The 17,449-nt window shown below is 36.0% G+C and overlaps 2 protein-coding genes across 4 annotated transcripts in view; both read right to left on the bottom strand.

Moving 5' to 3' along the window:
* LOC145994763 (cytochrome c oxidase assembly factor 1 homolog) overlaps positions 1-17,449 on the bottom strand; it is a 329,972-nt gene that overhangs the window by 81,378 nt on the left and 231,145 nt on the right. The window lies entirely within an intron of this gene.
* The window catches only part of LOC145994759 (L-asparaginase-like), a 98,607-nt gene that overhangs the window by 4,514 nt on the left and 76,644 nt on the right, over positions 1-17,449 (bottom strand). For 2 of the 3 annotated variants that reach the window (XM_083131001.1, XM_083130999.1), the window contains exons 13-14: positions 16,644-16,819; positions 15,418-15,444 (exon numbers count right to left, since the gene is read on the bottom strand). The exons of the other annotated variant lie outside the window; for it this stretch is intronic. In XM_083131001.1, coding sequence (XP_082987127.1) covers positions 15,438-15,444; positions 16,644-16,819 — 183 coding nt within the window. In that variant the 3' untranslated portion in view covers positions 15,418-15,437. Of the gene's footprint in view, positions 1-15,417; positions 15,445-16,643; positions 16,820-17,449 lie in introns of those variants that run through there. 3 annotated transcript variants of the gene reach the window in all.

Raw genomic sequence — 17,449 nt, 5'->3', positions numbered from 1 at the left:
CAATATTTTTTAATTGGATTATCATCCATATCTCTCTGTCTATTTCTAATAAAAACAAGATTTCCAGAAGAAATCGATATTTTATCTTCTTGTTTACTATTCAATTTCTTTAACTTATTGTATCTAGCTGCATGACTTTTAATTTGAGCCATAAGCAGTTTGTCATTCCATGACTGATGTGTACCTTCATCAAAAATGACATTTCCTATTTGTAGGTTAGGTTCCTTATTTAACCTTAATTCTATTGGAGCAAAACCAGTTTGTGAGGAGATGGTATTGTTTAACCAATGCAAAGCCATGGTTACTTGCTGTGGCCATTTAGCATGGTTATCTATGCACAACACTCTCATTAAACGGTTAAGTTCCGAATGATACCTTTCAACCATGTTGGATGAAGGGTGGTAAGGTGGAGTAAACATAAGTTTGACACCATACTCTTTCATTTTAGTATTAAAAAGACATGAACGAAACTGTGGTCCATTATCCGAAATTATTTTTTCTGGAATACCCAGATGCACAAAATATACATGGCACAATTTATTCAGTACCGTAACAGCATTGCTGTTTGTCACTGGATATGCCACTAAATACCTGGATGTTGCATCCAATATGGTAAATAAGAAGCGTTCACGTTTAGGACCCATGGTGAATGGACCTTGTAAATCAATGAATAATATTTTCCCAGGCTTGTCGGTAATGTGTACTTTGGCTAGATTTTTAGACGGATGCTTGTTCGGTTTAGTACGAATGCATAAATCACAGTCTGCTACATATTGTTGTACATCTTTCTTCATACCTTTCCATTGGAAGTATCTATATATTTGAGAAAGTGTACGACTAGCACCAAAGTGTCCCGATAAGTCATGAAATTTATTCAAAATTGAACCAACTAATGTAATTGGAACACAAATTCTAACTTTTTGCACGTTGTGAAAGTCTCTAACACACAAAATATTGTCTTTTAGGAGATAACGATCATTCCAAGTCCTACTTCTTGGATTATCATTAAGAATTGAAGAGTGCAAAATATATTGCTTAATTTCCTTCAATTCATCATCATTTTCTTGAGCTATTATCAAATCTTCTATATCAATGAAAGGTTCTACTACTTCTTTAAATTGCAAAGAATTTACATGATACAAGAGGTCTTCTTGCATCGGAAATGTCCTACTTAGAACATCAGCAATGATATTTTCCGACCCTTTACAGTATTGAACTTGGAAGGAATACTGTTGCAATTGTACAAACCAACGAGTTAAACGTGCATTCCAAGTGTGCACAGTTTCTAACCAGGTAAGTGCCTTATGGTCAGTTATGATAATAAAATGTCTGCCTTTTAACAGTGAACAGAACTTATCAATTGTAAACAATATGGCTAAAACCTCTAATTCTGTAGAAGTGTATGATTTTTCATAACTTCTGAGCAATCTACTCACGAAACCGAGAGGTTTAATGTTATCATCAATCAGCTGATAGCAGTATCCTGCAACACCTATTATTGATGCATCAGTTTGTACATAAAAAGTGTGAGAAAAGTTAGGAAAAGATAAAAGTACTTGTTCACTAACTTTATCTTTTAGTGTTTTAAAAGCTGTAGAAGCTTGGTCATTCCATTGCCATTTTTTACCAGCCTTCAACAAGTCATACATAGGTTGTGCTATGATGGCATAATTTTTTATGTATTTACTCAACCAATTAAAACAACCTAAGATTTTTTGCAGTTGCTTAACCGAATTGGGCACAGGCAAATTCACAATGGAATCTACATACTTAGGATCTTTTTTATAACCCTGCGAAGTAATAATGTGACCCAAAAATTTTATTTCTGATCTACAAAATTCACATTTTTCAAGTTTCAACGTCATGCCTGCCTGCTTCAATTTTTCAAGAACTGTTCTTACATGCAATATGTGAGATGCGAAATCTTGAGATTTTATGATAACGTCGTCAACATAGACTACCACGAAATCTCTACAGTCCTTAAGCACTCGATTTAAGGCATCGACGAATACAGCTGTACCATTTACTGAACCAAATACAACTCTTTTAAAATGATATAGGATACCTTCAAACATAAACGCAGTATATTTTCTGCTGTCTGGATGTAAATTTATTTGCCAGAAAGCATTCAATAGATCCACCGAAGTGAAGTATTTACAACTTTGGAATTCTACCAATAAGTCTTGTATTTTTATAGGATGCACTTGAATAAGCTTAACATGCTGGTTTACTCTTTTGAGATCAACACATAAACGGATACCTCCCCCAGATTTAGGAACTACTAAAAGTGGAGACAGATATTCTGAATTAGACAACTCAATAACATCCCAATCAAGCATGATTTTTATTTGTTCACGCACTTGATCTCTATAAGCAAAAGGTATAGGATAATTTCTGCCTACTATAGGTAGATCTGTATCTAAAACCATTTTGTGAACGTAATCGTTACACAAACCAGGTTTATTAGAAAATATTTCTTGATATTGAAGTAGTAACTCTATGAACAAAGTTTTTTGTTCGTTTGTAAGCGAATCAGCCTTATTCACACAATCTTTAAACTTAATGGATTTTTCTCCTAAGCCATTATACTTACTGACATGAGAACACTCAAAATAAGACAAATTATTGCCATCTTCAATTATTGGCATGAAGCGCGCGAAAGTGCGTTCTTCATCCGAGCCACATGTTATTGTTTGATCTTTAAAATTTAATGATGCTTGAAGTGCATATAACACATCTAATCCCAAAATGATATCCACTTGTAAATTGTGAACCACCAAAAACTGTACGTAACATTGTAAATTACTTATTTGAATGATCAGTTTAACCATACCTAATACTTTAGTCTTCTTATTACCAGAAAAATCCACTAATCTCACATTATCCGCAGGTGTGAGCCTGGGTCTACTGGCCTTAATATTAATTTCTTTCCAAACAGTATTAGAAAGCAGACTAATTTCTGCGCCAGTGTCGCAGAGAGCAGCATAAAATTTATCAAATATTAAAACTTTTAATTTTGCAGTAAGTGTGTTACCGCTGAGAGCATTAATTGGTGTTGGAATTTCTTTTGATCCATACCCATCACTGTTATAAAGTTCTTCCCATTTCCCTAAATTGATGTTATCAGTAGTGGGATTATTAACTTGACCTTCATCACCCACTTTAAAACAAAGGTCGCTTGTTAGTTTTCCCGCAAAGACAAAACGTTATCTTCATCGGGATAACTTTCAATGCTGTTTGCATCCCTAAAATGATTAACATTGACATTGTGGATAGTAGCTTGTACCTTTAGTTCTTTACTCACTTTATCACTTGATGTGCTTGGTGTATTACCAAAACCATACTATACAAAAACTGTTTAACCTTAGTCATTCCTGTATAATTCCAATGTACCATATCTACTCTTCCTCTGGAAGGGTGACCAAGGAATTTCTGGTATAAAGAGTTATCTATGCAATCATTCTCTAAGAAGAATAAAGGCGCTATGTTGTATACTTTTACTTTAGACTCGTCGTGCAATGACATCAAATACAGATTGAAATTATTCCATGTCTGCCACAAATGTTCATTAGGAGAAGACATATATTTAGGAAGAGGTGGCAAACACAGTATCGAAATTTCAGCACATTTACTCTTCAATGTATTCAAGAGTTTACTGAAAGATAACTGCATTTGTTCAAAGCTACGTTTCCGAATTAAATCATTAGTACCTATCATGACCAATATTTTGTCTGAGATTTTCTTAGCATTTGATACACGCCTATGCAGATCATCAATAGTTTGTCCTGAGACACACAAACCTATGAATCTGGAAGCAGATTCATTCATATTCCATTTGTAACCCAAAATACTGTTGGCATACCTGACTAACATACTGTCACCAAGTAGTTGATGAACTCCTAACTTAGGAACGAACTCACCTAGATCACAATGATGATTATTATTCATTTCACTTGAGTGAGCATTATATTGAGTTTTAGGAAAAGGAGGATTTTCAACTGCTTTGATGCTCAAGACACCTCCTGTATCAGGAGCATCTAAGAGTTTTCCTGCCTCGAACCCAAATTCACATTTCTAGAAATCTGATCGTTTCTTACCCATGTCCTACCATTAGCATAGGATTTACGAGCAGATCCAACCTCATTATTAGACCTTAAGTTTCTTAACCCATTTCTGTTAGACATACTTCGGTCATTTTGCTCCTTAAACATAGACACATTAGCTACCTTCGATTTGTTCTTTTGGTTACCATAAGTTTTACTAGAATCCATATACCTAGTTGAATTATTTTTTAAAGATTGAAAATTTTCTATGGCCTGCAGAGTTTGTCTCAGTGTGTGAATATTATTCACCACCAAGTGTTCACTTATTTTATAAGGCAACAACGAAGATAACTGAGCAATAAGATGTGCTTCGTCAGCATGTGGTTGTATAGATTTCAATTTTTTGTAATTCTTATTCGCAAACTGCAACAAGTTCTCCTTGCTGTCTTTGTCATAAGGTGAATTTAGAACTTTAGTTAAATTTACAGATTTCCACCTATCGTTTTGATAATGGGATAAGAAATCTGTCAAACTCAGCATAAGACTTAAACTTTAATTTATTTTCAATGTACCAGGTACGCGCACAATCTGTGAGTAATTTAGGTAAATAACTCATATATTCACTCTCATGAATATTGTAAATTTCCAGGTTTTCCTCTACTTTTTCTAAAAATTCAGATGGTATAATATCTGCGGAAACACCATCAAAATGAGGGAAGTGCCTCAAATCTTGTGGTTTAATTATTGGCTTATACCTAACCTTTGAAGTATCTCTCGACGGATCAACTTCCGTATGTTTAACATTTGGAACATTTGTCGGAGGAGTTATCAGAGGAGTATTGCTTACATTTTGTCCAACCCTACTAGTTAACCTGTCACGTTTTAACTTATTACGCTTATTAGCCAGTCTTGTATTACAATACGGACCATCATCTACGCATGTACTATCATGAACTGATTTGACACTACAATCAGTTTCCGAATCAGAAATTGCACCCGAAAGGTGTCTAGATTTATCGTAGTCTTGCGGAACATAACCAACACTAGGTCTACTTACAACTTCATGGCTTTCATGATTTAAATCAACCTGTCTAGCATCAAGCTCATGAAAATCACCCTGCATTGAATTCACCTTTACATTCTTTGATGTCTTATTTTTTCTGTTATTGACCATGGTTGTTAGACTAGTTTCGATCAGTGACATAGCCTTTCTAATGTTGACATTTAAATTAGAAACTGCACCATCATTCAACATGTCACTATTTGGAGCAATCTTAATGTATTGTACATTACTATCATCTTCACTACGATTATTACCATTAGGTGGAATTTTGGATGACAGAATGACATGACTTCTGACATCGGATTCGTAATCAACATCGCTCTTATCAAGCTGATCCCCCCTATCTAACTTATTCACTAATGGTTTATTGAACTGTAATTGATCTAGTGCAGTATGTACCTGCCCTAAATCCTTCCTAACTGTACACAGAGACATATCATTCTCTTCACAAGCTCTAAAGCATCTATCAAGCTTTGTCTCAAATTGCCTTGACAGATCTTCTATTACACACTCGATTTTGTTATCGACATCCTCTGCTAACGATACTAATTCTACTTTCATTTTCTTGTCTAGAGCATGCAAATCTTTCTCTACTTTTTCATACCTAAGCATACATTCATTTCTAAATTGACCTATATCAATTTTGAGATCTTTGAAGTCCTTTGCATGAGCCTCACTTGCTTTGGTTAATGCATGCAAAGTTGTGTCTACCTTTTTATTTTGTTCTGCCTGCACTTGCATAGCAGTGTCTAGTTTGCTACTATGTGCCTGCAAAGCAGTGTCTAGTTTACTACCTTGCGCCTGCAAAGCAGTCTTAATGTCACTATTTTGAGCACTTATTAACCCTACAATGTCCGCCAGTGTGAAGTTTCCCTCAACAGCTTCAGCCATTGTTGAAATATTGGAACAGACTAGTTAGTTAAACACAAAATTACACCAATTAAATATTTCACTTACTTCTATCACTTAAGAGACATAAAAATCCATAAATGAGTATCATCAATGTAAGTGTGATCAAGTTTTGACTTTTATGAGACTTTAAAAGCACAATGATGAGTTTCAGTTATTTTAATAATGACTGAGACTAAAGATGAGTCTCATATATCTAGTATCTATGAGACGAAAAACGATTCAACTCAGGAGACATAAGGCGCCGTAAAATGAGTCTCCATAATCTTAATATCTCGACCTTTTTATCTCGGATTTGAAAATTATACGGTCGAGATCGAATTCACATTTATATGAAATAAAGAAATTAGTTTCAAATCTTTACATGATAAAATATGAGAAGTTCAATTTTAACTTTTTATATCTTGTAAAATTACTGGCACGAATATATATTCACTTTGAGTGCATAAGGAAAATTACCAACATCGAATATTAACACACTATATATTTTAAAAGAATTAAACGACTGAGTATAACAAGATCATACATAAATTCAGTACACGTTCATATATGTATATAACGAAGCATGAATATCACATTACATTAACCTTGTCGCATATTACAGGTTTATGTTTAAGTTTATCACTTCAAGTCAATTATTACGAAGAAGAATTATTTCCGATCTTGCGTAGATCTTTACGATGAAAATAGCAAGAAATGCTCGACTGTCCACAGTGGAAACAAATACGAATTATGTAAATTTATACGTTGAACAGACTTTCACATTCGGAGTAAGTTAATTTTTCGTAATTTCGAAATAGGCCTTTCAATTATGTAGCTACATTTATATTCACTATACTTATCTGATAACTCGTCTTGAAGATAAGATGGCTGCCATTTTAACGTCCTATGGATCGATCACATTTAATGTCCTTTTTCACTTATTATATTCTTCACGACTTTTTTGAAGTATTAAAAAGCGTTACTGCTCCTTTGGTAACATATTAGTAATCTTTCCTGGACAAATCATGTTGATTTACATGAAATAATTCCAAATTAAGTCTTCGAAATATTTAACGACTTCATTTTTTGTCGAGGTTGATCTTTTAGATGAAGCAGTGTATCCGAACTCACACTGTTACAACTTTTTTCACAGTATACAAACTTGCGAATACTTTTCAAGTGACAAATTTCGAATTGTACAGTTATTATACCTTAAAATGTTTGTAAAATAAATTAGTTACAATAAAATAGATATTACAATATTCTAACACATGTTTACGTATTTTATTTTCACCCTTTTCAGTTATTTTAAGTTTTACAATTTTGGTGGGAAAAAGGTTATTTACGCTCAACTTAGATTTTTCCCTTTCTGTGAGTTGGCTATGTGTCCAAGTTTAGGATTACTTCACAGCTTTGGGATTACTCTTCAAGGTGCTTCTTTACAGCAAATCGTAAGTTTAATGTCGAAAATCAACCAGAATTATATTAAATGGTTAGTACATGTTAGTAATATGTTTTAAATACATGTTTGTGCCCAAATATTTATGAAAGAGCAAATAAAAGCTGTTGAAACCAAACATATGTGCGATTATGCATAAATTGGCAATTTTCTGTAAGCATATTCTTGATACTTCACAAACCAAATTACATCGCTAAGATATAAAAATATTTTAAATACGTGAAGTTTGGATATGTACTGCAATAAGAACAAAGTCAAAGTGATGCAAATTAATTTTGTACAAATATAAACTACCAAATACGACCTCAAATCGTCAATTTCAAGTAATAAAATTATTTTATTTTTCATTTTATGATGGTACTCATTCTGATACCGTCATAGAACCAACAACATATTTAATAGATAACTGGATGTTATGTCCGAAACATTCAAGTACACTGAAGCCTGCTACAGAAAGATCAAACACAGAATACATCTGCTTACGCTTTATCTTCTTTTAACCATGAAGGCCAAACCTTGTAGCCATACACTTAATAAAGGGTGTCCCAAAAGTAATGCAGGATTTTAATTGCGCGCCATTTTTTTTTCCGTTGGGTTGGCAAAATGTTGTCTGAAGCACATGTTGTAGTAAGCACATTCCGGTTAGTAGTGAGTTAGTCATGATGAAGAAATACACGATGCAGGAGCGCATAACTATCGTAAAAACATATTACAAATACGAAGAGTGTTGTGCTAAAACCGTGCGCAAATTACGTGGTATGTTTGGGTGGGAAAACGTGCCAAATGGAACCACTGTGAAAAGAGTGGTTCAAAAGTTTGAACAAACAGGTTCGGTGATGGATGACAAAATAAGTGGCCGTCCTCGTACCATACGCTTGGCCGATAACATTGCCGTTATGAGCGCTAGTGTCGCTGAGTGTTCGAGAACGTCAATTCACCACAGGTCTCTTCAGTTAGACATTTCGAAGAGCACCATGCAGCAGATTATGGTGAAAGATCTGCATATGCACCCATACAGATTCGGATGACTCAACAGCTTAAGCTGCAAAACCACGTGCAGCGATGGGCATTTGTCCATTGGGTCCTGGACAATCTGCAAGTGGATGGTGATTTTGCTAAGAAAATCACCTTCAGTGACGAGGTGCATTTTCATCTGGATGGGTATGTAAACAAGCAGAACTGTCGCATTTGGGGCACAGAAAACCTTTGTGTTATTGAAGAAAAGCCTATTTATTCCCAACGAGTGTCTGTGTGGTGTGCACTTTGGTGTGGTGGAATTATTGGGCCGCACTTCTTCGAAAACGAGTCCAGAAGTGCAGTAACTGTCAATGGTGTACGTTATCGCGAGATGATATCAGCATTTTTGTGGCCCCAGGTGGAAGCCATGCACTTTGGCTTTGATGTTGATGAGATGTTCTTCCAGCAGGATGGCGCCACCTGTCATGCAGCATGCGAAACCATCGTTGTTACAGCAAAAATTTCATGGGTGGCTGATTTCGTGCAACAGTGATCACAATTGGCCACCAAGGTCATGCAATCTTACACCGTGTGACTTTTATCTCTGGGGATTTTCTTACACCATGTGACTTTTACAGGGTGGCGACAGACCTGGAAAACCTGGAAAAGTCAGGGAATTTGAAGTGTCAAAAAAAGTCAGGGAATTTCGTCTCCATTGACTTTTTTTTTTTAAAAAAAATATCGTTATGGAACTCTGCACGGGAACAGGAAATCTCGTTTGTAAGTTTCGGCCTCATCGTTTAGGCCCCTTTTATGAGCAACACAACCACGGCGCCAGAAACCAGTGATGGCAGGAGGAAGGAGAGGGAGAGAAAGAGAGAGAGAGAGAGAGAGAGAGAGAGAGAGAGAGAGAACTTTCTCTCGCCCGGGCTTCTCGGCGGGAATTTTAAATTCGAACACTCTTTGGAGGAAAATTGTTATAACTCAGGCACTATGGGAGCAATCTACTTCGGATAAGTTTTGTTTTGCAGATAAAACATCAGAGCATGCAATCGTGTACAATTCAGAATGCCGGACCGGGCAGGAGGGGCTTGGGGGGCGCGACCCCCGAATTTCAATGGAAAAAAACAAAAATCTGGAGTTTGCCCCCTCTTCTCCCGCTATTTTGAGAAGAAGGCGCAAACCTTAGTATTCTCTTTAAAGAATGGACGTTTCCAAAGAGAATGAAACTTGTTTCATGTATTTGGGTGCCATACAAGTTGATTAATAAGCCAAAATGTGAAACTCTGTTTTTTACGAAAAATAGGTAATTTGCATATTGCTCAGAAAATCGTTATAACTCGGGCACTATGGGTGCAATCTACTTCAAATAAGTTTTATTTTGCAGCTAGAACATAAGAGCATCCAACCATGTACAATTCAGAACGCCGAACCGAGGAAGGGGGGGTTGGGGGCGCGACCCCCGAATTTCAATGAAGAAACCATAAAAATCTGGAGTTTGCCCCCTCTTCTCCCGCTATTTGGGAAGAAGTCGCGAACTTTAGTATTCTTTTCAAAGAATGGACATTTATCAAGAAAACTTAACATGTTTCATGTTCTTGGGTGCCATCCAAGTTGAATAATAAGCCATAATGTGATTTTTTTTTAACGAAAAATAGGTAATTTGCATTTTTGGAGGAAAATTGTTTGGGGGCATGACCACCGAATTTCAATTAAAAAAAACAACATAAAAATCTGGAGTTTGCCCCCTCTTCTCCCGCTATTTTGAGAAGAAGGCGCAAACCTTAGTATTCTCTTTAAAGAATGGACGTTTCCAAAGAGAATGAAACTTGTTTCATGTATTTGGGTGCCATACAAGTTGATTAATAAGCCAAAATGTGAAACTCTGTTTTTTACGAAAAATAGGTAATTTGCATATTGCTCAGAAAATCGTTATAACTCGGGCACTATGGGAGCAATCTACTTCAAATAAGTTTTATTTTGCAGCTAGAACATAAGAGCATCCAACCATGTACAATTCAGAACGCCGAACCGAGGAAGGGGGGGTTGGGGGCGCGACCCCCGAATTTCAATGAAGAAACCATAAAAATCTGGAGTTTGCCCCCTCTTCTCCCGCTATTTGGGAAGAAGTCGCGAACTTTAGTGTTCTTTTCAAAGAATGGACATTTATCAAGAAAACTTAACATGTTTCATGTTCTTGGGTGCCATCCAAGTTGAATAATAAGCCATAATGTGATTTTTTTTTAACGAAAAATAGGTAATTTGCATTTTTGGAGGAAAATTGTTTGGGGGCATGACCACCGAATTTCAATTAAAAAAACAACATAAAAATCTGGAGTTTGCCCCCTCTTCTCCCGCTATTTTGAGGAGAAGGCGCAAACCTTAGTAGTATCTTCAAAGAATGGACGTTTCCAATAAGATTGAAACATGTTTCATGTTATTGGGTGCCATACAAGTTGAATAATGAGCCAAAATGTGAAACTCTGTTCGGAAATATGGCATGGATATGTTGCGGAGAGGCGGGGGAGGTTGGTCATCAATATGAATTTCCCAGGTTTGCTCCAGACCTGTGTCAGAGTTTCCACCAAAACATAAGAGTATGAAGGTACAAAAAGCACATTCATTTCGTAATCAGCACCATGATACCATATGGTATCATCGGGTGAGTGCGACCTTACTCTGATGATACCATAAGGTATCATCGGGGGAGAAAAGGTTAAGCCTCTAAATATTACGTGGAAAATGCATTGAATTATCATTTTTTCTTGTCCGTATGGGAGTAGTAACGGGACTTGTCAACAGATGGAGGGGATAAGAGTGGGTGGCGTCGTCCGATAGTTGTCGGACGTCGTAGTAAGGCATTTTGTTGGGCAAACTGAAGGAACATGGAAACAAATAGGTTCCATTGATACATACGATTTTTGTCGAATATCACCACCCGACAAAGTATCTCACTACAACATGCGACATAAATTGCATGGACTGCAACATCCAAGAAAAAGCGAATGCATAAACAAGAAGAGGTTTAGACTGCAAATATGCTGCTGGAATTTTATTACTCTTCTGGCTCACTTCACCTTAATGTAGAAGTGCATACGAAGGTTTTCTTTCATCATCCTGATGTATTACTGGTTTCGCACAAGTTAACATACGTTTACAATGACATTGCACGATTCTTAGATATCAAGAAGAATCCAACCAAATGGGATATGTATTGCATAGCATCACGAAAAAGTGAAACATAAATCTGCATTGGTGAACGTTATAAAAATTGGCAAGTGCATGCTCCCAACCTCAAATTTACTAGTATTGCAATGAAATTAACGCCACTGTCTGTCCTGTCTGTTTAAACAAGTAACAGATGGTCATTAATCTCTCACTGAGTAAGGTTAATGTACAATATTATGAAATAAAATACTAATAATAAATATTTTAATATCATATTTACTCGAATCATTCAAACATAAAAGCAAATCACTTTCTTCAAGAATTGACTTTTCTCTTCCAGCCCTGCTAAATTTTCACTTTCCATCTACTGATTTATCTGAGGGGTGGCCAGAAAATAATTTCCAATTAGTAGGGACATTGATTTTTCGCAAACACGAAAACCGTGAAAAATGGTAATTGCTGCGAAGTTATGTTTAGGAATGTGCAGTTATGTCTGCACACATGTTTTGCCCGTTTGAAATATCGAAATAATACAAATTTGGCATAAAATGCAAATTGTTGGCGTTTTCAGTGATTTTTTTTAAAGAAATGTCCTAAAACAACGAAAAATTCCTTGAAATACACATTCTTGTCTTTTCTAGGCCATGTTTGTGTACATAGAACATGCAAGTTTTCCAACAATTTACTCAAGAGTAAACTATAGAGTTATACATACATGTAATAATTCCGGCAGCCACATGAAATCATGTATTTCCCACTATTTTTTCAACTTCTATCAAAACCATTTGCATCACAGAACAAAGTGGCAGGGTTCTAACAGGAGATCGAGTGCGTATCTACCGTCACACGGGAGCCACATCTACGTATTTGTTGCACGAGATATGTTCTGAATTACCAAGATAAGTGCACACCATCGGCATTTGTCGAGCGAGTAATAATGGAGCTCAGTCGTTAGGGCGTCTGACTACTATGCGAGAGACCTGGGGTCGATCCCCTGCGGTGGAGAATCGGGATGTTTTCCACCTATTCAAACTGCTTCGGAACCCACCCAGCATCATATGAAGCTGGTACCTTGAGGAAACTTTGAGGGATGAAGGTAGTCAGGAGCATGGTGCTGATCACATCACCCCTACCTTCAGCCGTGATCAAGAAAGTGTGGGGCCCTAACTCCACACCCCTACTATACACCTTCATGGGAAAGTGCAGGGAGCACTTTACTTTTACATCCTCAAAAATCTGTTCCAACATATCAAACTGTCACGAAAATACGTAGACCATGTGACCTACAATTTAAAATAATAGCACAATGGAGTATTAAGTTTCGGTATATTTGGCAGATAAATGTTCTAAAACAAAAATGCAAATTTTGGGAAACGTAACACTAACAAGTCAAAAAAAGATAATGCCAATTTTTGGTGCCATAATATATCGGTATCTGTCACGTGAGATTGATTGATTTTAATTTTTTGGGTGCGTCGCCACTTTGGTCATTATGCACCCTTTAGTATATACAGGGAAAATTCCATTATCTAAAATCTTTACCTTAAAATTGAAAAAGGAGTATGGAAAATAACTTTCCTGAACTAACTTTCAAGATATCAAACTCTAACGAAGAGGCGTAAGCCATGTGACTTACAATTTGAAACAGTAGTTTAAAATCACCATGAAGGTATAATTTCAGATATTTGCCAGAAAATGCGCTAAAATGAAAATGTGAATTTTGGGGAAAATAACACTGTATAGTAAAAAATAAAAAAATAAGAAAATACACCAATTTTTTAAAAAAATAACAAAATATCAAGGTCCCTACCGATTACGCATAAATAAAACAAGAATATCAGTTGTAATTTATTGCATTAGTAACAGTGAGTCCTAACCTAATTTTTGGCATGATCGCCACTGCTGTTCTGACATTTGTCGTAGCATGGCACTAAATTTTGTATGCCCATGGTATATGTGTCTGACAGCAAAGACTGGAACTATCTCTCCCACAGTGTAGCTGTCAAATCCTTGCCCTGCCAGAAACCTTTTCAGTTAAACAAAGAGATGAAAGTCTGTACATTCAAGGCCAGGGCTGTACAGGGAGTGGTCCAAGATCTCTCACCTGAAGTGATGCAAAGAACCCGTGTGTATTCAGCGTGGTTGTGCACATTCGATTGGCCTTCCGTGAATTGTCTGCACCATCGTCTGACCATACTATCACTCACGACGTCCGGTCTGCACACCTCACACGATTGCTGCTGGCTCTGTGCCAAATTCTGAGCGTGCAATGTAGCGTACATCGCAGTCGGTGGGAGACTGTATGAGAGCTGCAATCTTTAACCTAGAACTGTCCTAAAGCGGCTGCATTGCAACTGTACCAGATTACAGCTACATGCCACTTCTTCCTGCCTGCATGTGTGTGTGTGTCGCTCTCCAACCACTAGTGCTGCGTATAGGCACCATTGGAGCTTTTTTCAGGATGTCCCTCGTATATGAACTTTCAGAAGCTTTTATTATTATAGTGTTCCTTGCGTTTAATTTCTAATACCTACGTACCCTTTTCGTCAGCAATAATGGTATAACTGCATGTTGTCAGTTTCACAGTACTTCACTTGGATATACTGTACTGAAGAAGAAATCCAATTGATAATGTAAGGAAATATGACACTTTATTTTGTTCGATTCAATTGTTTCACTTATATGCAAGAGTTAAGTTGTTTGCTTTACAGAAAAGAGAGAAGTAGCTTTATGCATTGAAAAATGAGTCCGCACTCATGGTTCTTGCAAGCAGAGGGTTCTAAACCTCAGTGGAAATATCAACATATAATACCGAGAATGTATAAGGAGACTGATAAATTACAAATTGTATTTCTTAATCAATCACTCTTATCTCATTTAGTCGTAACTTTAAAAATAATGAAGTATTTCATTTTAAACTTACTGCATATGACAAAATTCTGTAATCCTTCCCTAGCTTGTGAATTGTAATAATTTTCCAAATTCACTATTTTGCAGTTTGAATTCAAATCGTAGAGAATAGAGAAATTAAGTCAACTTCATAGAAGATAATATTGGTACTTAACAAAACCATATGTGGATCTGTGTGTTTATTATTTCTATTTGCAAAAGCATCGATTTAGTTTAGTTTTTAATTGTCAGGGAAAAATGTAAATTTTGTCCTGGAAAACCTGGAAAAGTCAGGGAATTTCATTTCTGCTTGTTTGTAGCCACCCTGCTTTTATCTCTGGGGATTTTCTTACACCGTGTGTCTTTATATCTGGGGATTTGTAAAGTTCAAGGTTTACAGCAAACACATACCAACCATTCACGAACTTAAGGAAGAAATCCGACGTGTTATCGCAACAATTGATCCACAAGTTTGCGAAAATGTGATTGCAAATTTTCTCAAAAGATTGTGCGAGTGTCATATGAGACGTGGAGGACATTTGCTGGATATTATTTTCCATATATAATCGTAGTGTTTACTCTTTCAAAGTAAGACACAACTTTGCCAATTCATGTATAAATACAGGTTCATTTTGTAAATTTAAATCCTGCATACTTTTGGGACACCCTTTAGCTGAACCGTATGAAATATCTTTCCTAACAGCTTCAATGTCATGCTTTAATATAAGCTGTATAACTTTTGTGCTGTTTGCAGACCTCAGAAGAGAATTTATTGTTTTCTTTACTTCAAAGTTTTATCTAAAAATAATCCTTTTATTGAACTCGCTTGTATGGAATACTCACTATAAGTTTCGTGTGAATAATTTTGTAGTTGTCAACACTGGACTTATAATTTGGAATGGATGAGGCAGTGGAAGGCAACATCCAGTTTTCTTGTAAATTCCAATGCTGGGAAATTATATTTGTTTTAACCACTGAAAATAGACATTATTGACATATTTTACAAATCGTAAAACGTAAAGCAATTGCTCTAAAGTTTATCTGCATTGAATTTAGAAAAGTTATAGAACAAAATGGACCCTTTTTTGAAACAAATAGCAACTGGTGATGAAAAGTGGATCATGTATAACAATACTGTGTGAAACCAATCATGGGGCCAAGCTGACGAACCACCAAGAAAAACATCAAAGCCAAACAATAATTCACGGAAGATTATGCTCTGTGTCTGGTAGGATTTCAAGGGAAGTTCTGAACTATGAACTGCTTCCACAAAATCGGACCACCAATTCAAGCATGCACTGTACCCAGTTGGAAAAACTGCAGCACAAGAGATCAGAGCTAGGCTGAAACCTAACTTCAGCCTGACCACCATAATGTACCACCAGACTTCCACTTGTTCCAGTCTTTATAGAATTCTATGAACACAAAATCATTTTGTGACTCCAACACTGTCAAACAGCATATTGAAGACTTCACCTTCAAGCAAACCCATTTCTACATTGATGGTATGTTGAAGTTACAGAATTACCAAGGTCATCGAGAAAAGTGGATAAGACTTTGGGGAATAAAGATTTTACACAGTATCATCATACATGTTTTCTTTTCTACGACAAAAATGCTCAGTACTTTTTGGACAACCCAATAACTGAAATAGAGTTAAATACAGTGGAACCTCGGTTTTATGTTTTTCAGGGGATCAAGCTGAAAAAGCTTAAAATGTGGGAAAATGTAAAATGAGGAAAATTTTATATAACATTTTATTTTATAATGTGGGAAAATGTAAAATCCGGAAATGTAAAATCGAGATTTCACTGTATACAAGTAGAAATAATTAGGTAAAAGTAAAATGGAAAGCTAAAAGAGAAAACACTAACCAACTACAAAAAATATCAAACTGTTCCATCATCAGCATATAAAAGAAGTTTTCATTTATTTATGCAGTGCCATAGGCGATATTTAAAATAAAATCTGAATTTCTTTAATCAGGCTTAAGCCTTTCTGTCTGAATGTATCCTAACAAAAAATATTTTTTTGCAGACTCTGTACTGAATTTTACATATAATTTATTTTTCCCTCTCAACTTCTAAAATTCTTAATGTCCATCCCTTCTTTAATTTCTTTGGTAGTTTTCCCTTTCCTATTTTCATCCTTTTCTGTCTTTAAATACACTCACCACTTAGATCCTCCACAAAGTGGAGGCGATTCATTCTGCAGCAATTCAAAGATGTTATGGTACTTAAGTTTTTCAGCAATGTCACTTGGAGTTTGACCAAGATTATCTTTGGGATTCCTGTCAACTGGTACGTGAAGCAAGAAACGGATTATTTTCAGATTATTATGGAGTACCGCCTGTAAATGCAAAGTATATTGAGTTACAAACAACATTTACTAAAGTTAATGGCCATAGCTTATAATAATTATGTAGAAGCACAACTATACATTTTGCAGAGATCCTGATAATAACAAATTATAAAATGTGTAAAAAATGTGAACTCCAGGCAAAAAGTCTCACATTTTCTTGTATAGGGACCAGAAGGTTTATAGTGTGTAATGCAGGAAAATACAAAAGTGGGGTGCCACTTTATCTGTACAAACACCTACTACATAAATTGAAATAAAATAATTATATAATTTTTATATATTATTGCATTTGAATATAATATTTCAACATAGGCGTGCGCAGACCCTCTGATTAGGGGAAGGGAAAGCCTTGATGAAAATTCAGTCAGAAAAGAAAAACCTCATCTTATCTTACTGTTTTAGTCTCATTGCATTGATGGGTGTAATGCAGCAACATAAGAGGCACCATAACGAATAAATAAATGTGTGCCGCCATGGCATTCTTTTCCAATTTTTTTCATTTCGGTGCCCAGGGCCAACTCCCACCGCCCCCTAGCTATGGTTCTGAACTTGACCGACAAGACTGAAAAACAGATATTGCGAGCAAGAAAATTTTACAAAATTTATTTATATTTGTAC

This window comes from Lepisma saccharinum, chromosome 11, assembly GCF_977018435.1.
Source record: "Lepisma saccharinum chromosome 11, izLepSacc3.1, whole genome shotgun sequence".
In the NCBI taxonomy this organism is placed as follows: domain Eukaryota; kingdom Metazoa; phylum Arthropoda; class Insecta; order Zygentoma; family Lepismatidae; genus Lepisma; species Lepisma saccharinum.
The sequence above is the reverse complement of the archived record's forward strand: the minus strand, read 5'-3'. Positions and strand labels throughout refer to the sequence as shown.